Source organism: Pseudorca crassidens, chromosome 2 (assembly GCF_039906515.1).
Source record: "Pseudorca crassidens isolate mPseCra1 chromosome 2, mPseCra1.hap1, whole genome shotgun sequence".
NCBI classification, from domain to species: Eukaryota; Metazoa; Chordata; class Mammalia; order Artiodactyla; family Delphinidae; genus Pseudorca; species Pseudorca crassidens.
Window position 1 is genome coordinate 181,655,865 of NC_090297.1, and position 24,246 is coordinate 181,680,110.

Consider the following 24,246-nt stretch of genomic DNA (forward strand, 5'->3'; position numbering starts at 1 on the left):
CACAACTACTGAAGCCCGCGTGCCTAGAGCCTGTGCTCCGCAACAAGAGAAGCCACCACAATGAGAAGCCCGTGCACCGCAGCGAAGAGTAGCCCCCGCACACCGCAACTAGAGAAAGCCCGTGCGCAGCAACGGAGACCCAATGTGGCCAAAAATAAAATAATTCATAAACTACCTCATAATAGCCCCCATTTCACTAGCCAGTGAGCCCCATGAAGACAAGGATTCAGCCTGTTTACTTCTGTCTCCCCAGCACCTAGAACAGTGTGGGCCCTGATAAACTGTTAAAAAGCTCAGCAAGGTAACACATGTGATCCATTTAACACAGTGCCTGGAGCAGAGAAACAGTAACTAGAAAATTTTCTGGGTTTTTAAATGTTATCAGTTACACTTGAAAGATGAAAAATTTATTTAACAAATGTCTTTTGTAGAAGAAATATTGATCTACCACTCAGCCATTCTGTACTGACCTCAGATAATACTCCTTACAATTAAGTAAATTTGGCCTCCATGGCGTCTGCCAACATAATTTCTGGGCTGGCTTAAGAGTAAGAAGGAAAAAACGAAAATTAATTCCTATTCCCTGAAGTTGTGTGTGTTCGTGTGTGTGTGTGTGTGTGTGTGTTTAAATCAAATTGAGGTTTAAGATGAATTGTGTCCTTTCAGTTCTCCCAACAAGGAATGTTCAAAGCTTTCTTTTCTGCAGTTTGTTCTGAGAGAAAGAAGCAACATTTCTAAACTGAATTTGCTTGTTTCTACCCTCTGACATAAAACATTTCAGTCAGCTGTCCTAGGTAATAGTTTAAAACAGGAATATATTACTTTTTTCCACTTCACTTTCTGTATGGGTGTTTGCAGGGTTTTTATGAGTGCTGGAGAATTTGAGAGCAAAGAGATCTCAGAAACGATCTCATCTTCTTCATCACTGCACCTTACAGATGAGGAAAGTAATAAAAAGAGAAGTTAAGTGGTCCTAGTTAGTTGGTGGCAAAGGTAACATGTGAAACAGATTTCCTGACCTTTGACTGATTTTTCCTTTCCTCCCTTACTTAAAACAAAACAAAAAAATAGCAACCCAAATCTAACCACATAAAAAGATGCTTCAGTGGTTCTATTATTTTTTTCTCATTCAAGTCTTTGCAGAAATTGCTAAATGTTTATAAACTATTGAAAAAATTCTGTATGTAACTTACTCTGATGAATTGAAAGTTATTAGTTTATTCTATAATAGCATGTTAAGAGAAGTTTTTGGCTTTCTTAAACATATTGTAGAACTTGCGAAAATCAGTCTTCATTTTGTTAAGGATACATTTTAGGATGTATTTATTGTTAATAGAGTACTTCCCATTTAAAACTTTTCTCATATAGCTAGAATAAGTCAATTAACGTAATGGATTTTTTTTTAATATTTGAATGACTGTCTTATTATAAAGAAGGGTCAGATAGCATTTTCAGTTGTTAACAATTTTCCTCTAGTATCAGACTTTCTGTGTTTTATAATGTTATCATCCGTTTCTTACTCACTTTTACTCCTGTCAGGAGGTTAAAATGACATTAAGTATCTGCTGCAGTGAAATATATTCCCGTTTTACCTCCAGCCACGCATTCTGGAAAGACTAGTGGAATCATGCGTCCTGCCATCTGAGGCTCCTCAACGCATGGTACTTTGCGTGGTCGTTTTAGTGTCTAATCATGTCACTCTGCACCGCCCCCTTGTCTTGTACAGTCGTTAAGAAGTCACCACATTCTTGAAGCAACAGCACTAATACACACAGCTGTCATGAATTTTAGAAAAAAAGGTTTTTAGGAAATAATCATGTATTCATTAAGTTTGAAATGTGGAGAACGTCTCACTGCATTTAAACGCATTTCGCATTTTCCTGGGCACTTAAACTTTGCGGCTCTGTGCCCAGTAGAGACGGGCGAGGATGGGCAGGGGCCCAGCCTGTGCTCAGTGTCGGCGTCCAGGACGGAGGCGCCCTGCGGGGGCAGGTCAGGGAGACATGGGGTGGGGGGCAAGACCTGCCTCTCGCACCCGGGCTCAGCGCTTAGTGATGAGTCTGTCCCATCAGTAATCATAGTGCAGGAGGCAGACTTTCTCCTTTCCCACTTAATGACGCTTTTGGACATGATGTGTCGGTCAGAGAGGTGAGTAGCATACTCAGATTTCCATTTTATTATATACTCAAGATACACATAATTGAAATACCCAAACATGCGTATTTAGTATAAAGACGCTGGTTGCTGGTAATATGAAGGAGAACCTTCGTCTGGGTTTAAAGCCACAGCGTTAACTCTGTGTGTAACTGTTGGTAATGACCTCCAGCAGCGCCCTAAGAGGCTCTTCTGTACCTTGCAGTTTTTCAGGTTTTAGGTTTAGTTTAGTGGGATTCCTAATCATCCCGCTTCTCTGCCTCCTTGGCTCTCAGGCCGGCCGTGTGTTGGGTCTGTGTGGCAGTTAAGGTGTGATGCTGGGGCTAATCTCTGTAAAATGCAAGCATTTGTTCTTCTTTTTCCCTCTCATCAATCTTTCACACTCACATCAAACCCCTAATGTATCAGCAGGTTTCCCAGAGCTACTGGTTAAAATTACCTTTGCTTTTGGTAAACTCTGAACCTTCAAGCCTCACTGTTTTCAGTCGCCCCCTGTGGATTCCGTGAAGCCTCTCTCTGCACATCCCTCACTGCAAGTCACTGGCTTCACGTCCGGGAGCCTGTACAGAGCCATTTATTATTCCAGCTGTACCCCTCCCCCCTTGAATGGAGAGCGTTCAGTATGCCCACAGTTGGTGTCTCTTGTGAAAACTACAAGTGGAAGGGGCCACAGCGCCCAAAGCTGCAGAGCTTGTGTTTATCTGACTCAATAATAATGCAAATTCTTTAAACCTAGCCATTTCTAAAAGTTTCTTGGCTTTTCTCACCCTGAGAGAATTTGGCAAACTTACTTGTTTGTCTTCAGAGGAAATGCTGCAATTAAATCATTTCTTTCTTAAAGTTTGCCTCAAATATCATGTCCGAATACTTCATACTTTAAATTTCTTTTATCCTCCTGTTTGCATACTCCTTTTTTCACTTCTTCACTTCTGTAAGTACCTCCCTTTCATCCATTCTGACTAGGACCATCCATTACTAGGAAAAATGGATTCCAGTATAGATCGGATTTCTTGTGAATAGCTGGTTCATGATGTTTTCAGCTTTTAGCCCAGCATAGTTTCCACACAACCGTTAGGTTATAACTTCATTCTTTTGGAAGAAGAGGATGATGCCTTTGAGGATGATGCTTTGACTGTTGATGTGCCTCTTCTTGTTGCCTCTGACGAAACACCACTGTTCAGCATTCTGAGTTACACTCTCATTGGATTTACTAACTCCTAGGGAGTACTTAAAAATTAGTAGAAGAAGGGAATGTGCTTTTCTCTGTGAGCAGCAGCATAGTTTTGGTAGCTGTTGCCTCAAGCAAGTAAAATTTCTAAATATTGTTCTCAAACTTTGATTTTCTATTTGGCAAAAAGCTTTAGGCAGATGGTGAAATAATAGTCATCTAAGTTTGAGACTTAAGATATTCACTTCCAAGGTCACTTCAGTGTTTTTTACCCTTCAAAATATAATGTATATGTCTTACTTATTTTAAGATATTTAATACATTTTAAATTAAATGTATTATATTAGCATTCCTTATATTATGTTCACATTTTCTAAAATGGTCATAAAAAAACAAAAAATGTACTCACACATCGAAACAAGCAAACCCCCAAATTATCCGGAGTATCTTGTCTCTATAAAGTTCTCAGTAGCAATAGTCTCGGACATTTTTTCAGAGATGTCAGTGACCTTTCACATATGTTATTATATAACCCTTTGATGTACAAAAGTCTGTTTTATTCTTTCTAAAGTGGGAGTAAGGTACTGAAGGTTAATGATTATATCATTTGTAATTTTAAGAGTCACAACAATGTTCTAAGGGATGTTTCTGTAAAAGTTAATAAGTATGATTTATTTATACGTACTCTACTCAGTTATGTATTGCTGTTTATTTTAAAATTATTATATCATCATGTTTAATTATTTGGGATATACAAGCCATGTTTAAAAAAATCAAGAAATGAAATCAATGTGAGTCACTTAGTAGATTTTCGTGTTAGAATTCCTTTCTTTTTCTTTAGTTATGCTCCCTAGATTCTCCCTGAATTGATCAAAAGGAAATAAAGTGTAACCCACCACACCCTTTTTAAAGTGGGATAGTTGTAAACATGCTGTTCAAGGATCAGGGAGGAAAGAGGAAGTTTAAAAGTTTTGAGTATTCCCCAGCGCAATCTTCTGATCCTAATGAATTATTTTGATGACATTTTAAATCTGGAATTTTGGATGTAATTTCTTAGCCCAGCGGCATCTTCATTCTTTTCCTTCTCTTGTTTTATTTGGTTTCTTTCTGCAGTGGGTACACCTTATTACATGTCTCCAGAGAGAATACATGAAAATGGGTACAACTTCAAATCTGACATCTGGTCCCTTGGCTGTCTACTGTATGAGGTAGGTAATGGTGATAAATTCCATATATTGAAGAGGTTTTACTTACTGGAATATACTTCCCCTATCCTAATAGTATATAGTTATTTTTTTCTGGGTGATGTTTAAGAATTAGCTTTTTAATTATGAGGAAGTTAATTCATTGACTTAGTAACTGTTCGTATAATGAAATTTAGTAACTGTACATTTCTACACATTTACTTCCTCTAATATAATTTTAAATTGTTTCCTTTTGATGGGAGTTTTATTTCTTAAATGTTTTTTATGTTAATATAATGTTGCTATATAATCTTACTTATAAAAATACACATTTGAAGATCTACTAAAAAAAAAAAACTGTTGCCCATGCATAACAGGATGGATATAATAGAATGGATGTAAAATATGAAAGCATAGTAAATAGCTTTGTCACATTTTTTTTCACTTTTATGTAGATTAATTCAGCTTTAAGGATAGTTTGTAGACAGATAATTCTTCTAGGTTATCACTTAGTTTCCGTGAGTAACGGTTTATATTGGTAAAGCTCAGTGAAATACTCTCTCTCACCTGTTCTACTGGTGATAATTTATCAAAGGAAGATGGAATCATGTAGATAGATCCTCTAGCAAGTATTGCAGTGTGACAGTTTGAGTGAAGAGAAGAAAGCATGCTATGAGCACATTTTATATTCATGTTATATAGTAATGGTATCAGAGAACACTCATGCTAGGGACTTCTGTAATTTACTTCTTTAATTGAATGGTAATTTTCCTAGGAATGTAGGCTTTCAGTCAAAGCTGTTAACTAAAACTTAACCTACATCTTGGTAACTCTTTTAATAAAATAAAATGAAGGAAAATAATACATTGAATCATTTTCATATTTTAAGGTATACAAAGGAAATCTGAACTGGATAGGTAGAAACCAGTGTATTTCTTACTCTTTATTTTATGTCTCTTGTCTTCCTGACTTAAATGAAATATATGATGAGATCATCTATTTTAATTGTTCCACCTTTACTTGGAAGTAGAGCAGCAGAAGGTTTTTTAAAATGTGTATCATAATCTTTAATTATTATTTTACAGATTGCAGGTTCAAATTTCCTTAATTTAAGGAACCTGAGATTGTTCTTCCTACTAAATAAACTAATGACCACTTAAAAAGAAAGAGATTTTAAAAATGTTCTTAAAGAACATCCTTAGGATAATTTTTATTAAGAAAAGTTATGAATTAGTGATGGAACAAAATACATGTTTGTATGTATTCACATGAGATTAAAAGAGATTTATGCTTACTATATTATATTATGTTAATAGGTTGGAACAGTGTTGCACTGATTTGATTATATTAAGTTATTGTAAAGTTTAAAAGGCACTTTGTACATTTTAAAATATTTTATACCTGTTTAGGTGACCTTAGATTCCTTCAGGCCGTAGTCTAATAATATTATCAAAGCAACATTTTCCCTTTATACACCTAAAAGTAAACAGCAAATTGGTTTCCACTAAAGAAATTAAATTTAGCAATGAAAAAGAAAAAGTTCAGTTGAGGTAATAAGCATTTTTTGGGAAGTTTGCTAATTATTGTAGGACCAGCAGACTCCCATGTCAAAACTGAAATAATTCTTCACATTCTGGATTTGCCTTTGAGAGGCAGTGTCCCATTTTTATGTATACTTGAACACCAAAATAAAAATTATTTCTTTGGACACTCCTCCATTCATGTGTGTTATGTGTTGTGGATGGTTCTGAGTTACAGTATTTAACATGGTAACATTAGTTTTCAGCTCAGCACATTTCCTTAGTTGCTCTGTGCAGGTGATTGGGAAGAACTAGAATTTTTCTAAGGATTTAATTTACCTTGATGCTGTATATCTTTCTGGTTCTGTATTAATAGAATGCCAATAAAAATGCCCAGTAGTTTAGCTTTAAAAAATTGGCCATAGCGTCACATCGATATTTTATATTGTATTCCACTAAGAATTTACCATTCACAACGAAGGAGTGGGAAGGCTTTTTTGAAAACGTATTTTAAACTCAGAAAATTAGACTTTCAGATATTCCTGAAACCTCAAAAAAAAAAACTAGCAGTACAGTTTTAATTGATATGCAACAAAGTAGACTTTACTAATTAAAATCAAGATGCTGTGCTTTTGCTACACGGACCTTTACATGGAAAAGTAGGTTTTACACATTTCCTTTATTGTTCAGTGCAGCAATTGCATCCTTCCAGGGTTGTAGGTTGGTGGCTTACAGTTCAAAAAAAAAAGAGAGCTGCCACCAGCCCCAAAGACAGACAGTGGGCTTTCGTCCCTCCAACACCCCCAGAATACTAATCAGGGAAGTCGGACCCTGGAGGTCAGGGAGCAAGTCAATCATTCTAGCGATCGTCTCAGTGTGGAGGATCAAATTAGCCTGAAAAATTCAGCTGCTGGGAGGAGAGGGCGAGCAGCTGTCAGGGGCAGCATCGAGATGCACTAATGAACCAGATGAATAGTGCAAAAGCTTGAAAATAAAAACAGGACAGTTGACATTTTTCATCTGTCAAAGCAGGAGATGCATGAAAATATACTATTCCTGTTTAACTCCTTAGGGGACATTCAGATTTTTTTTTTTTTAACACTGCAGTATTGAGACAAAAGTACTGTAATGAACTCCTGGCACATGATAATGAATATACGGACGTTTACTTAGGGTTTTTGCAAACACGGAGAGACAGTAGTTTATACACAGTCTATTTTTCAAGGGGGGCATTTTAAAGATTGTGTTTTATCATAAAGTGTCCTTGCATTTCAACAAAACATGTTATTATTATTGTAGCCCCTCTTCTAGAAATTTCCTCTCAAATGGAGTGGAAATTTGTATGTTTAGGGACATGCACCTTGTTTGGGGGTTTCTTCTCTTCGTGGGGAACACCTGTTCCTAAGGCGGTTTTGCAGGAGATCTAGGAAAGGGCTGCCGGGCGGCTCTGAGCTCTGCTTCCCCCCCAGCCCCGCGGTCCAGGCCGGGAAGGAGTTAAGCTCTGCCTGCAGCGGCCCAGACAGATGAGAGCCATTCGCAGCTCATGTGTCCCCGCCGACGCCCACCCCACCAAGGAGCACTGCTCGGCCCAGCGTGTTGCACGCACGCCCAGCCTGTCTGGGGAATGTACACATTGTCCTTCCAAAATCAAACTTATTAGCACATGTAGAAAAGGGTGACTGACTTGGGGGCAGCGTCGTACTCCGTGTTGTAGTCTCGCGCCTGCAGTTCAAAGATTCAGGAGGCGAACATTTTCAATTGAATTTTTAGTTTGTAACCCTGCTAACCGCAGTCCTTGCTCACACCTGAAATCAGGTCAAGTTAGAACCTGGTCTTAAAGTTAAATTCAATAATGTCTTTTTAAAAGGCATTCATTCTTAGAGTCGTTTTTTTTTCCTACATAAAAATCTCATTTGGATGCCTTGAAGTAGCGGCTAGACTCCTAGGGCTTTTGAGCACATTTCGTGTTTTCGAGACATCATCAAAAAAGAAAAGCAGTTCTAATTCATTGTGAACTAGTTGAGGATCAGTTATAACATTCAGACTGAGAAGACATTTTTTATCTCAAAATAACCTTTTCCTACAGAAACTGTCGTGTGAAATAAAATGCTATGTGTTCTGTTCCCCAAGCATTGCTAGATTATAATTCAGTTTTAACTTCAGTTTCATTTTTGTTGTATTGTGACCATTACATGGTTGATATATACCAGTGATGTCTGTCTAGTCATGAGATATACTAGTCGTTCCTGTAGCATTGTATTTACAAAGAGTCTTAAGTTATTTTCTTATTCTTCTAATACTGTTTTATACTGCGTATGTGTGCGTGTGTATATGTTTAAATAATTATATGCTAACCATTTCTCCCTTTTAGGGAAGTTTAAATGTTGAAAATAATAACCAAAAATTGAAGTAAGACTTTTTAGGACTTACTCAGTAATTCTCTGAAAAGGATATTCATGAAACACAAAATGCCTACAGAACTTTATTTAAAGTATTTGTAATTACCCCCCCACCCCCCGCAGTGTAATATACTTGATGAAATCTCCCTTAAAGTTACCATGTAACTATATCAGTTTCATTGGGAGCATTTTACAGATGGCTGCGTTACAGAGTCCTTTCTATGGCGACAAAATGAACTTGTACTCGCTGTGTAAGAAGATAGAGCAGTGTGACTACCCACCTCTTCCTTCAGATCACTATTCAGAGGAGGTAAGTCATTTTTCAGTCATGCGTTCATGTTGTTCATTTTGCTGATGTTTGCATTTTATTATAGAATCTTCTTTTATCCATTGATACAAATGACAAGTACAGGTGGCAGAAAGAGCACCTTCATTCCGTTTTCCTTCTCTCGGAGGCTTGGCTGTTAGAGAGGTGACCACAGTTAGTTCATCACGTGGAAAGGAACACAGCACAGCACGTGGTGTGACACTGGCCACTTCCTACGTGGGATGGGAACAGCGGCTGACTGCAGCCTCCTAAACACGGCAGAGGGCAGAATTAATGCCGAAGCCAGGCTCTGGGCGACCAGCATGTCCAGTGGCCCCTCTTAACAGGGTCCCTCCTCATGCCTATGGTCTCAGAGCAGCACACAGTTGTAACTTTCTCTTCTGGCACCACTTCCTTCCCTCCCTTTGGCCCATGTTTTCCCAGAGTGGAAGCAAACATCTCTCAGCTGCATGCGTCTCAGTCTTATTCTTTCAGCTTTACCCTCCTTCCTTTTGCTTTTACAAGATCTGTCCCATCACCACCTCACTGCTGCAGTCAGATTCCTGTAGGAAATGTTTGTGCTTATCACTGTAGATGTGGTAAAAAGTACATTGGGTAGAATTGAAAATCTTAGAGGACTTTACCTTGTTAAGATCTGAGCTGGATCCTTGCTTGCTTTGGGAGCCCACTGAAATGAGTTGTTTGGGCTCCACCCAACATCCAGTTTTTCATTGAACAAAAACGTCTCCCATTTTTGCCTAATGCATCATGATTTAATCTATATTTAAGGAGGAGATATGCAGAATAGCAGTGTCTCAGGTTAACTAAGTGTGTTCACATAACTGTTTTTGGAAAGCTCACTGGGGACCCACCCAGAGAAACCACTGTTTTAGGACATCTCACCTGCTCATGAGCAGCAGATGTTTTGCCCAAGGAAAATGGAAAGGGGCAAAGGAAAAATATGAAACAATTATAATGTTCACCTTTTAGGTGGTCTTAGCACTCTTTCTATGTGAAATGAATGCAGTCGGTTCCAATTTTATATAAGGAAGAGTGAGTCCATGTAACTTGAATAATAAATATCTCTAAAGAATTTTTACCATATGTAAGGCATTTGTGGTCCTAGGATGTTGAAAGTACCTTTTTTTTTTCTAATAGTTTTGATATTGATAATCAATGACGCTTGGTTTTTTTGTTTCACAGCATTGGTATTCAGGTAATTAGAACAAACTCTTACAAGGCAGTGGTGGTAATTTAGAAGTATTACCTTTATTTGATGTTAATGCTATTATGTTAGCCATTTTTAATTACTATTTTGGGTATAGAATATAAATACGGCACTTCACAAAGCCAACTGCAGAACTCTCGGCCTGGAAATACAGTAGGGTGTGAATAGTCATGCAAAATGATAGCGAGAATGTCAGGGGCCGTCCTTTGTTGTGTCATTCATGCTGTCTTCTTTTTTCCACGAAGCGCATGAATATTTCACATATCTGCATCCTCATCCCCTATTCTTCTTGACTAATTTTCAGACTGTCTGAATTTGCATTTCACATGGTAGCTGATTAGGAGATGCCGAGTGCAGCAGTGAAGCCTCAGCAGGCGGTTGCCATGGTGACCTTCAGCAGGATTTTAATGATGATACCACTAGTGGTTCGTTGAAGTCGGCCTGCCTGCAGGGCTACTTCACTGCAGCTAAGTGTGAAGTTGGATTTGCAGATTCTCAGCCAAGGGGCAAATATCAAAGTCTGGCCCAGATAGAAGAAGGTCTTATGGTTGGGAAAGGAAAACAGATTACACTTTTTTACTTCACTCTATATAGTTACCAGTTTTGAAGAGAGATATAAAGCAAAACATGTTATGTGATGTACTTTCCAAAAAAGATAGTACAGTCTCTCCGATTGGCAAAATTTGCTGTTGCACAATGATAAAACTGAAAGCTGTAATGCGTAGGTAAACAGGGAAACTAATTCTTACTGAAGAAATGAGATACAAAAAATACAGACTAATGATCTTACTTTAATCTGTTCAGTTATGTAGAAAAGTTCTCAGAATAAGAGCTTTGAAATGCAGATGTGCTTAATAAATATTTTCTCTCCTTCAGTAGGAACTCAGTTTGTTTGGAAAATAATTATACAGAATTTATGGTAGCAAAAAACCTGAACAGACTTCATGCTGCCATACTTCAACGGTATCTTAATATTCCTTTATATAGTAGGCTTTATAGACTTTTAAAAGTCTAAATTGCCATTTAGCTTTTTTAGTAGGGCAAAATTTAGGAAACAATGAAAAGTGAAGTATAAAGTTTTTCAACAGTGAACTTTTAGTTAAAAGACCAATCCATTAGGTGTCAATTTTGTAGCTCAAATGCTAACAGACTCTATATCTGTTGGAAAACTAAACATTTTAAGCAAATTAATTTCCCACCAAATATCTATTTGAAAGCTTACCAAGTTGATTTAGCTACTGCTAAATTTTTAAGGCTCCTGCCCAAAGAGGACACACAGGGAGCATTTCATGAGAATAAAAGGCATGCCTGCCAACCAGCCTCAATTGATCAGAATCCTGAGGAGCTCTACAAGGTTTATTTCCAGATACAGTCATTCCATTTAGAACAGCTCAGAGTTTAAGAGCTTAGGATTTTTAAATTTCTTATAATCTAAGACATAGACACACTTCAGCATTAAAAACCAAAGCTGAGAAATAGTATCCTTTGGAAGAATAAACCTGTATGTCAGATATTTCCTTTTGAATTAAGTTGTTATTATGTACAGTTTAGGATTCCAGACTGAATTATCTCAGCTGCACGTGAATGATATTAGGAACATATATATATTTGTAGCTGACTAAAGTATCTTATGACTTTTAGTGTTCAGTATTCTTTCCTTTTCTAGTAGTGATCTCATTCATGTAGCAATAGGGAATTACTGTACTTAACAATAAAAATATTGGGTCAAAAAAAAAAAGGTAGATTTTTCCCTGAGATACCTCTTAGTTTTAATTAAACTTGGTATTGTTGGTGATTAAGAAATTAACATCAGTGAAGCAGACATTTATTGAACATTTACTAAGTCCAAGGAGTTGTAATTCCCACGGCCCCTCGTAGTCTGGTCTGGGCTGAGCTCTCCTGGCGTTCTGATCACAGTGTACTCGCTTCTTTCCTGAACTCTGCCCATGCAGGTTGTACTAGAAGGCCCATGAATTTCCTTCTTTCTGTGGGTGCTGCTTCCTTGTGTTGAAGTGCTCCTTGCCCTGTGCTTTATCAGGCAAACTCATTGTCTTTAGAACAAACCATGGCCGTCATCTTCTGCATAAAATTATCCTGCTCCCCTTTCTCCACCCCTCAAACCCTCCTCCCTTGGCAGCCACACTGCATTATAATTGTTTTTTTCATTGAGGTAGAGTTGATTTACAGTATTATGTAAGTTTCAGGTATACAACATAGTGATCCACAATTTTTAAAGGTTATACTCCATGTATAAGTATTATAAAATATTGGCTATATTCCCTGTGCTGTACAATATATCCTTGTAGCTTATTTATTTTATGCATAGTAGTTTGTGCTTCTTAATCCCCTTTTGTCCCTCCCCCTTCCCCACTGGTAACCACTCGTTTGTTCTCTGTATCTGTGAGTTTGTTTCTTTTTTGTTATAGCCACGTTTGTTTTCATTTTTAGATTCCACCTATAAGTTATGATGTACAGTATTTGTCTTTCTCTTTCTGACTTACTTCACTTAGCATAATACCCTCCAAGTCCACCCATCTTGTTGCAAATGGCAAAATTTCTTTCTTTGTTCTGGCTGAGTCGTAGTCCATTGTGTATATGTACCACGTCTTCTTTGCACATGTGGCTCCCCACTCCAGACTGTCTGGCTCCTGTAACTGCTTTTTATCTGTGTGTCTCTAGGGCCTGGCACACTAAAAAAAGGTTCAGTGATTGATTGATTGATCAATCAATTGAGCGAATGAGAGACTGAGATTAAAGGAATAAATGAAAAGAATGAATGAACCAGTTAATGTCAATTGAATGAATGAATGTTCTTACAGAACTCTCTATGCAGTGAGGAAGAAAATTTCTCAAAAGACAGGTCAGAGGTATGATGTTTCCTTTTATTGATGTTACCTGCTATATGATTTTTTTCATTCTGATAAGCAAGCAACATCGTATCTGCAATGTCCAATGTCCATTACTAGGAAATAAGGCAAATAGATTTTTTTCCCTTCAGTTTCTATATTTAATTTCTTTGGGAGACACTGGAGTAATCATCAGAATTGTGCATTTTCACGATTGTTCACTAATTTATCTCAGGAGAATCTAAATTTTAAAAATAGTGAATAGTTTATTGAAAATCATTTATATAGAAAGTGTAAAGTGTGGTTCTCTACTGAGTTAGTTTCTTTTTAACCGATATTTGAAAATCTGAGCACTAACACAATGCGAAATATAGATTTGTGTCTTTAATTTTTTTTTTAATTAAAAAATCCTAGCATAAATAGAGAATACACAGGAAAGGCTGAAGAGAATTTTGCCTCAGCAGATTGGAAGGAAGTTCTGAAAAGTTGAGTAAAGAGTTTATAGATGAAAGTGAAAAATGGAAATGAGTAGAGTGAAGAAGAGTGTTCTCAATCTGAGAAAACAGAGTAGGGAGAAATTGAATTGAAGATTTGAAAACCATACTTTAAGTAAAAAAGAAACTTAAGTGCCTGTAAGACATTGGTGAGATGGTTAAAGCTTTTTAATAAAGTGGACAGTGTTATGATAGCAGTGCTTGTGAATCTGACCTATTATGGCAAATGCTTATCTGTTTAGTAGTAATTTTAAATTCATTATAAGTGACAGACTATTTTAGGACACAGTACTTGTGGTTACCTTGTAATTTTATATATGTGTGTATATATATATATATATATTTTTTTTTTGCCGTATGCGGGCCTCTCACTGTTGTGGCCTCTCCCGTTGCGGAGCACAGGCTCCAGACGTGCAGGCTCAGTGGCCATGGCTCACGGGCCAAGCCACTCTGTGGCATGTGGAATCTTCCCGGACCGGGGCACGAACCTGTGTCCCCTGCGTTGGCAGGCGGACTCTCAACCACTGCGCCACCAGGGAAGTCCATTGTAATTATATTTTTGAAAACTTGATAATTTAGTAGGTCTTACTACTTCTTTTATAGGTGAAGAAACCAAAATATAATATTGGAATCAAAATTATTAAACCATTAATCAGTTTTCACATTATTTAATGCCTCTCTTGTACATTAAATTTCTATGTGTTTTGTGGCTTTATACCTCCAGCCCACAGATAGAAAAATACCAATTACTATTAAAACTCAGTTAATGGAACTACTTCTCGAATATGCAATTATCCTATAAAGTATCAGCCTAAAAGGTCACATCCAAAGAACTAATGGAGAATGGATGAAATCTCATAAACATTCACCTCCAAAATGATAATCTTTTTCTTTAACGTTATTAAATAACAATTTTTTTTTTTTTTTACTTTATTACTTCCATTATGATTTCTTCCTTTCTTAGACAATGCCACAATTCCCCCTCCTCCTTCTTTATTTTTTTTAAGTTAGAGAAATGGAAGGCAGGAGGGAGAGTTTTTTCCAGGGAGAGTTTTTTCCAGGAATAGTTCAGTGGTGCACACTGGCAAAGTCTTCCCTACCACTTCACTCAAATGCATAAGAATTTCCAGCATCATTTTCATTATTCTTTTTTTTTAAATTGAAGTGTAGTTGATTTACAACATTGTGTTCCAGGTGTACAGCAAAGTGATTCAGTTATATACATATATATTTTTCACATTATTTTCCATTATAGGTTATTACAAGATATTGAATATAGTTCCCTGTGCTATACAGTGGGTCCTTGTTGTTTACCTATTTTATGTATAATACTTTGTATCTGTTCATCCCAAACTCCTAGTTTATCCCTCCTTCCCTTCCTTCCTCTCCCTTTTGGTGACCGTACGTTTGTTTTCTGTCTGTGATTCCGTTTCTGTTTTGTATATAGATTCATTTGTATTATTTTTTAGATTCCACATAGAAGTGTTGTATAATATTTGTCTTTCTCTGTCTGACTTACTTAGTATGATAATCTCCAGGTCCATCCATGTTAGTGCGAATGGGATTATTTCATTTTTTTCCATGGCTGAGTAATATTCCATTGTATATGCGTACCACTCCATCTTTATCCATTCATCTGTCAGTGGACACTTAGGTTGTTTCCATGTCTTGGCTGTTGTAAATAGTGCTGCTCTGAACATTGGGGTGCATGTAGCTTTTTGAATTAGACTTTTTGTCTCCTCTTCTGGATATATGCCCAGTAGTGGGTTGCTGGATCATATAGTAGTTCTATTTTTGGTTTTTTAAGGAACCTCCATACTGTTCTCCATAGTGGCTACACCAATGTACATTCCCACCAACAGTGTAGGGGGGTTCCCTTTTCTCCAACCCTCTCCAGCATTTGTTATCTGTGGACTTTTTGATGAGGCCATATGAGGTGATACCTCATCATGGCATTTTCATTATTCTTGAGACTAGGTAAGTATTGATTTTTCCAGAGTATTTAAAATATAAGGATTAAAAAGCTTGATCCTTTCTATGCTTGATTATATATGAATAACAAAATAATAATGATGAATTTTTAGTTGAACTAAACTGATTTCAGGTATTTATAGGTTATTGTAGAGTAACTATATTTGCATGGCTTTAAATAAAATTGGAATACCTAAATTTTTTCAACTTCTGAAATCACCATTTTCTTTCACCCACATAAGAAGTTTCTTGTTAAAGAAGGAAGGTCTGCAGCATTATTCCCATTTTACACATGAGCAGAGACCCAGAAGTAACAGAGCAAATGCTAGACTCCAGGGCACCCCTCACGACATCCACTGCTTGTGCTGCAAGAGCAAAGGAAGCAGCCTTTGGAAGGAGAGTCTCAGGTCTACCCCAGGCTCGTGGGCTCCTCAGTGCTCTCTTTTCTGTCCCCACCCTCACCCACCATGTCACCTGGGCGCCCCTTCCCGGGGGCACTGTGTCCCGGGCAGAGAGGCAGGGTCACAGCTCCCTCAGAGCACTCCTCTGCCTGTCCTGGCCGCAGCTTGTGGGCCACGCCACACTGAAGGGAAAGAATAAGGAACTTTCGCAGAAGGGTAGGAATGATTTTTACATATTAGAATGTGTAAAAACTGCTACATGTATTTCAAATAAGGTATCAGAAGTGTCGATCCATGACATGCTAAACAAAAAATGTTATGATTTGTTGTAATTTTATTGCTTCATTTCCCAAATGTTTACCCTTAAGGAAAGGAGAGCAAAGTACTAAGTGGAAGCCTTAAAAATTAAAACTGGCTTTTTAACCTAATACTTACAGATAATTTCTGTTTATATTTAAATTCAGAATACGCTTAAAGAAGTTTTTTTAAGTTGAGTCAGTAACAAAAAACATGACCTTCGTTTTAGCTCATAAAAGAGCTACTTTATGTAAATAAGAAAAAAAGATGAAAGTGCCAGGTACAGATTAGTTTTGCATATTTTGAAGTTAAACTATAGTTTATAAAACCTCTTATTCATTTGACCAGTCTAAATAGTTCTATTTTATAGTTGCTACCTTCACAAATTTTAATACAACTATATAAATTTCCTGGAGTTCTTACTGGAAGTTAACCATTGTTATTTAAATTGGTGCTAGAAGATTATTCCTAATACACTGTCCCAAGAATATTTAAATGAGGGACATTATATTATATGGCACAAATAATGTTTGGAAGTATATCTGTTTTCACAAATATTTCTCTAGTTCTTATAGTTATGTAATCCAATGCTAAGTGAGATGAGAGTATTTTACTTTAAAATGTAGAATGAGATATCTAATAATATTAAATATAATATATAACTGTGCCATTATTTGTTAAAATTAACATTGAGTGTTATCTCAAACACTATTTTTTTTTCATTTTAACATCTTTATTGGAGTATAATTGCTTTACAATGGTATGTTAGTTTCAGCTTCACAACAAAATGAATCAGTTATATATATATACATATGTTCCCATATCTCTTCCCGCTGGCGTCTCCCTCCCTCCCACCCTCCCTATCCCACCCCTCCAGGCGGTCACAAAGCACCTAGCTGATCTCCCTGTGCTATGCAGCTGCTTCCCACTAGCTATCTACCTCACGTTTGGTAGTGTATATATGTCCATGCCTCTCTCTCGCTTTGTCACCGTTTACCCTTCCCCCTCCCCATAGCCTCAAGTCCATTCTCTAGTAAGTCTGTGTCTTTATTCCTGTTTCACCCCTAGGTTTTCATGACATTTTTTTTCTTAAATTCCATATATATGTGTTAGCATACGGTATTTGTCTCTCTCTTTCTGACTTACTTCACTCTGTATGACAGACTCTAGGTCTATCCACCTCATTACAAATAGCTCAATTTCATTTCTTTTTATGGCTGAGTAATATTCCATTGTATATATGTGCCACATCTTCTTTATCCATTCATCCGAAGATGGACACTTAGGTTGTTTCCATCTCTGGGCTATTGTAAATAGAGCGGCAATGAACATTTTGGTACATGACTCTTTTTGAATTATGGTTTTCTCAGGGTATATGCCCAGGAGTGGGATTGCTGGGTCATATGGTAGTTCTATTTGTAGTTTTTTAAGGAACCTCCATACTGTTCTCCACAGTGGCTGTATCAATTTACATTCCCACCAACAGTGTAAGAGGGTTCCCTTTTCTCCACACCCTCTCCAGCATTTATTGTTTCTAGATTTTTTGATGATGGCTATTCTGACTGGTGTGAGATGATATCTCATTGTCGTTTTGATTTGCATTTCTCTAATGATTAGTGATGTTGAGCATTCTTTCATGTGTTTGTTGGCAGTCTGTATATCTTCTTTGCAGAAATGTCTATTTAGGTCTTCTGCCCATTTTTGGATTGGATTGTTTGTTTTTTTGTTATTAAGCTGCATGAGCTGCTTATAAATTTTGGATATTAATCCTTTGTCAGTTGCTTCATTTACAAATATTTTCTCCCATTCTGAGGGTTGTCTTTTGGTCTTGTTTATGGTTTCCTTTGCTGCACAAAAGCTTTTAAGTTTCATTAGGTCCCATTTGTTTATTTTTGTTTTTATTTCCATTTCTCTAGGAGGTGGGTCAAAAAGGACCTTGCTGTGATTTATGTCATAGAGTGTCCTGCCTATGTTTTCCTCTAAGAGTTTTATAGTTTCTGGCCTTACATTTAGGTCTTTAATCCATTTTGAGCTTATTTTTGTGTATGGTGTTAGGGAGTGTTCTAATCTCATACTTTTACATGTAGCTGTCCAGTTTTCCCAGCACCACTTATTGAAGAGGCTGTCCTTTCTCCACTGTACATTCCTGCCTCCTTTATCAAAGATAAGGTGACCATATATGCATGGGTTTATCTCTGGGCTTTCTATCCTGTTCCATTGATCTATATTTCTGTTTTTGTGCCAGTACCATACTGTCTTGATTACTGTAGTTTTGTAGTATAGTCTGAAGTCAGGAAGCCTGATTCCTCCAGCTCCATTTTTCGTTCTGAAGATTGCTTTGGCTATTCGGGGTCTTTTGTGTTTCCATACAAATTGTGAAATTTTTTGTTCTAGTTCTGTGAAAAATGCTAGTGGTAGTTTGATAGGGATTGCATTGAATCTGTAGATTGCTTTGGGTAGTAGAGTCATTTTCACAATGTTGATTCTTCCAATCCAAGAACATGGTATATCTCTCCATCTTTTTGTATCATCTTTAATTTCTTTCATCAGTGTCTTATAATTTTCTGTATACAGGTCTTTTGTCTCCTTAGGTAGGTTTATTCCTAGATATTTTATTCTTTTTGTTGCAATGGTAAATGGAAGTGTTTTCTTGATTCACTTTCAGATTTTTCATCCTTAGTGTATAGGAATGCCAGAGATTTCTGTGCATTAATTTTGTATCCTGCTACTTTACCAAATTCATTGATTAGCTCTAGTAGTTTTCTGGTAGCATCTTTAGGATTCTCTATGTATAGTAGCATGTCATCTGCAAACAGTGACAGCTTTACTTCTTTTCCGATTTGGATTCCTTTTATTTCCTTTTCTTCTCTCATTGCTGTGGCTAAAACTTCCAAAACTATGTTGAATAAGAGTGCTGAGAGTGGGCAACCTTGTCTTGTTCCTGATCTTAGTGGAAATGCTTTCAGTTTTTCACCATTGAGGACGATGTTGGCTGTGGGTTTGTCATATATGGCCTTTATTATGTTGAGGAAAGTTCCCTCTATGCCTACTTTCTGGAGGGTTTTTATCATAAATGGGTGTTGAATTTTGTCAAAAGCTTTCTCTGCATCTATTGAGATGATCATATGGTTTTTCTCCTTCAATTTGTTAATATGGTGTATCACGTTGATTGATTTGCGTATATTGAAGAATCCTTGCATTCCTGGAATAAACCCCACTTGATCATGGTGTATGATCCATTTAATGTGCTTTTGGATTCTGTTTGCTAGTATTTTGTTGAGGATTTTTGCATCTATGTTCATCAGTGATATTGGTCTGTAGTTTTCTTTCTTTGTGACATCCTTGTCTGGTTTTGGTATCAGGGTGATGGTGGCCTCGTAGAATGAGTTGGGGAGTGTTCCTCCCTCTGCTATATTTTGGAAGAGTTTGAGAAGGATAGGTGATAGCTCTTCTCTAAATGTTTGATAGAATTCGCCTGTGAAGCCATCTGGTCCTGGGCTTTTGCTTGTTGGAAGATTTTTAATCACAGTTTCAATTTCAGTGCTTGTGATTGCTCTGTTCATATTTTCTATTTCTTCCTGATTCAGTCTTGGCAGGTTGTGCCTTTCTAAAAATTTGTCCATTTCTTCCAGGTTGTCCATTTTATTGGCATAGAGTTGCTTGTAGTAATCTCTCATGATCTTTTGTATTTCTGCAGTGTCAGTTGTTACTTCTCCTTTTTCATTTCTAATTCTATTGATTTCAGTCTTCTCCCTTTTTTTCTTGATGAGTCTGGCTAATGGTTTATCAATTTTGTTTATCCTTTCAAAGAACCAGCTTTTAGTTTTATTGATCTTTGCTATCATTTCCTTCATTTCTTTTTCATTTATTTCTGATCTGATTTTTATGATTTCTTTCCTTCTGCTAACTTTGGGGTTTTTTTGTTCTTCTTTCTCTAATTGCTTTAGGTGCAAGGTTAGGTTGTTTATTCGAGATGTTTCTTGTTTCTTAAGGTAGGATTGTATTGCTATAAACTTCCCTCTTAGAACTGCTTTTGCTGCATCCCATAGATTTTGAGTCGTCGTGTCTCCATTGTCATTTGTTTCTAGGTATTTTTTGATTTCCTCTTTGATTTCTTCAGTGATCACTTCGTTATTAAGTAGTGTATTGTTTAGCCTCCATGTGTTTGTATTTTTTACAGATATTTTCCTGTAATTGATATCTAGTCTCATAGCATTGTGGTCAGAAAAGATACTTGATACAATTTCAATTTTCTTAAATTTACCAAGGCTTGATTTGTGACCCAAGATATGATCTATCCTGGAGAATGTTCCATGAGCACTTGAGAAAAATGTGTATTCTGTTGTTTTTGGATGGAATGTCCTAGAAATATCAGTTAAGTCCATCTTGTTTAAGGTATCATTTAAAGCTTGTGTTTCCTTATTTATTTTCATTTTGGATGATCTGTCCATTGGTGAAAGTGGGGTGTTAAAGTCCCCTACTATGACTGTGTTACTGTCAATTTCCCCTTTTATGGCTGTTAGTATTTGCCTTATGTATTGAGGTGCTCCTATGTTGGGTGCATAAATATTTACAATTGTTATAACTCCTTCTTGGATCGATCCCTTGATCATTATGTAGTGTCCTTCTTTGTCTCTTGTAATAGTCTTTATTTTAAAGTCCATTTTGTCTGATATGAGAATTGCTACTCTAGCTTTCTTTTGGTTTCCATTTGCATGAAATACCTTTTTCCATCCCCTTACTTTCAGTCTGTATGTGTCTCTAGGTCTGAAGTGGGTCTCTTGTAGACAGCAAATATATGCGTCTTGTTTTTGTATCCATTCAGCCAATCTGTGTCTTTTGGTGGGAGCATTTAGTCCATTTACATTTAAGGTAATTATCGATATGTATGTTCCCGTTCCCATTTTCTTAATTGTTTTGGGTTCGTTATTGTAAGTCTTTTCCTTCTTTTTTGTTTCTTGCCTAGAGAAGTTCCTTTAGCAGTTGTTGTAGAGCTGGTTTGGTGGTGCTGAACTCTCTCAGTTTTTGCTTGTCTGTAAAGGTTTTAATTTCTCCATCAAATCTGAATGAGATCCTTGCTGGGTAGAGTAATCTTGGTTGCAGGTTTTTCTTCTTCAACACTTTCAATATGTCCTGCCACTCCCTTCTGGCTTGCAGAGTTTCTGCTGAAAGATCAGCTGTTAACCTGCAGGCTGTGTTCACGCCGCCAACCCCAGTCCTCTCCCGGCGCTCTGACTGAAGCCGGAGCCTCAGCTCCCAGCCCTGCCCGCCCCGGCGGGTGAGCAGACAAGCCTCTCAGCTGGTGAGTGCCGGTCGGCCCTGATTCTTAACCACTGCACCACCAGGGAAGCCCTGTGTTGCTTTTTAAATGTCCCTTAAACATCTGAATTACAGTTATTTCTTCTCTGATTTTTGTAAAGGCTCCTACATATTGAGACCTTTATTTTTAACTTGTCCTATAAAACAATTTAAAAACAACAACAAAGTACATGTTTTTACAAACACATGTAAAGTAATGCAAACTAAACAATTTTCTCGAGGTAACGTAAACCATGAAATGTCTCTTTTATTGACTCCTGTTTATTTTTATTAATGTAATATCTACTGATTTTGGAGTTATTTCTATAAAGTAATAAATGGAAAGCTAATTCCCTCAATTTAAACACAAAATTTTTTTGAGCAAATGATTGCCTGACATTATTATTAGAAATTAAAGCCCGACATATAGGAATATATATAAAATTCTTAAAGTGATTATATGAACATATGTCTTCCTTGAACGTAGTTAATAATGTAGTACTTAGAATCATCTCAAAGTGTTGTATAGTTGTTCAGGATTTTTAAGGTAGTTTCTTCCAGAGGTTTGCAGGAACTTTTTTTTTAAATGTAAGACTAATACTGAGGGAGATCACTAAGATAATTCTTTGTTTTTGATTATGTAATGTCTGACTGTCTGATAGAAAACTTAGAGGCATTTGTTTATGATTCATCATGTCACTGTGTAAATTCATAACCTGATATAAAAAAAATTGTTCTCTGTGAAAATTCAAGTACATTTTCTTTGGAGGGAGTCACATTAGAATACAGGAGCAACTTAAGAGATGGTAATAGGGTTGAACAGTCATTAATTAGAGGAAGAGAAAAAACCCTTACCTTTGCTAGACAGTCTCCAACTTTTTAGTTGTTAAATAGCTAAACTTGTTCCATGGCCATTTGTAATATAAAAGTAGTAAGTTGGGCTTCCCTAGTGGCGCAGTGGTTGAGAGTCCGCCTGCCGATGCAGGGGACACGGGTTCGTGCCCCGGTCCGGGAAGATCCCACATACCGTGGAGTGGCTAGGCTCGTGAGCCATGGCCGCTGAGCCTGCGCGTCCGGAGCCTGTGCTCCACAACGGGAGCTTTCTCACAACAGTGAGAGACCCGCGTACCAAAAAAAAAAGCAGTAAGTTATTTGTTGTGATTCTTTTCTCCCCTTGCTTTGCCAAAAGACTATTGCAACTGACTTTCCCCCACTAGTTTAATATGTCTATTTAAATGTATCTTTAGAACAACCAATAGTTATATCAGAGAAAACTCCATCAAATTAAGAATTCGGGCCTATATAAATCTCCCATAACATGTTTACAGTCCACCATTTTTCTAAAAGGATTTGAGATAACTTACAATAAAAGACACGACTTACAGGTATTAAAATAGAACAGAAGTCCACTTCAGGACCAAGGAGAGAAGGGGCATGTAAATATACCTATACAGAGCCGCTGAGGCAGATCTGTGTGTTTCTGTCATGGCTCCACGGGAAACAGTAAGCAAATCGTTTCTCATTTTAAGGAGGAAGTGTACCTGTTCTTCAGAGAAAACAGAGTTTTCTCCTACTAAATTATGATAGGAATATCTCCTGTAAGGGTCTGTGAGTAATATACTGGCATTGTCTTACACAGCAATTATACAATAAATGCCTAAGTGATTTTTGGTAAAAGCCAAAGGCAAGCATTAAAGCATGGTTTGGGAAAGGTGATTTAGCAGCAGGATGAACCAGTGTGCTCCCAGTGTGCAGCCTTCTGGTGGCCTAATTTGATTAAAGGGTACATCATAGATTATCCAAAGTTATAAGGATGTATTGTATTCCTTACCAGGTCTTCTCTAAGTTTTCATCCTCTTAGCAGGTTTGATAGGAGCTGTGTAGCACACGTCTCAATACTGAGTTCAAATTTTTTGAATAGTCCAGTCTTTGGATATTCAGTACACCATTATGTATTCCTTGACAAGGAACTGCAGTGATAGGTTCTATTCTGCTGATTTACTTAACGGAAAGCAAGCAGCAAGTCAGGCTGACACTTTTGATCAAAGCTGAAGCATCTCACCACTCTGCTCACCAGTTGGAAGTCAGACCAGCCTCAGAGTACCTGAATAAAGTACCTGAGATGTTAGTTTCTCTACTCTGGAGGACCACCTGTTATCACCCAGTAACCACCGTTCCCTGTCAGAACCCTGTAACTCGTCTCTCTTGATTGGAACTCAGATATACCTTAACCCACATGACATCACTTTCTAGTGGTAATGATTTAAAATTAAACCATTGAGTGTTACTGGATGATCAGTGTGTGTGGGAAGCTGTATCAGGCATCATCATGAGGGGTCCAGAGCAGAAGGCCAAGCTGGTAAAAGGAAGCAAGCTGTCAGCTGGAGGAGTGTTCCAGTACTGTAGTGGTGGAGACTGTGACAGGAACAGTGCATCTTCTCAGCCAGTAGGACTTGGCTGGTGATTGTTGGGCAGGGGGGCAGAAGTGTGATGAGGGTCTGTACAAATTTCAGATTCTGGCTTCAGAAATGGGAGGCACTGCCCAAGACAGGAAAAACTGGTCTGGGGAGAAAAAGAGTAAGATCTCAGTTCTGAACACGTTTCACATGAGGTGTTAAAGTCCGTGTGGGTAGATGTGTTCAGAGGGCAGTGGTGGGGCGGGTGCATGGATGGGGCCCCTGAGGAGGTCTGGTGACCCTCGGCACGTGGCGGTGGCTGCAGCACAGAAGAAGATGACGCAGGATAAGAAGGCGGAGGGAAAAGGGAAAAGGGATAAGGAAAGCACTTTGGGGCCCACCAACACTGGAGGGATTGTCAGAGGATGACAAACCTTAAACCTACAAAGAAAATTAGAAGGAAAAGTCTGAGAAGCTGGAGGAGAACCAGCAAGGTGTCAGGGAGCCAGGGGAGGAGGGACTCGCAGCCAGGGCACGGGGGGCCGTTAGATGTAGCGTCTGCACACGCCGCCCACCTCGGCCA

General features: G+C 37.7%; 1 protein-coding gene across 7 annotated transcripts in view; it reads left to right on the forward strand.

Annotated features, from left to right (window-relative positions):
- Positions 1 to 24,246, forward strand: part of NEK7 (NIMA related kinase 7) — a 150,571-nt gene that overhangs the window by 113,359 nt on the left and 12,966 nt on the right. For all 7 annotated transcript variants that reach the window (XM_067729831.1, XM_067729835.1, XM_067729830.1 and 4 more), the window contains 2 exons: positions 4,436 to 4,530; positions 8,622 to 8,735. In XM_067729831.1, the coding sequence (XP_067585932.1) occupies positions 4,436 to 4,530; positions 8,622 to 8,735 (209 nt within the window). The remainder of the gene's footprint in view (positions 1 to 4,435; positions 4,531 to 8,621; positions 8,736 to 24,246) is intronic.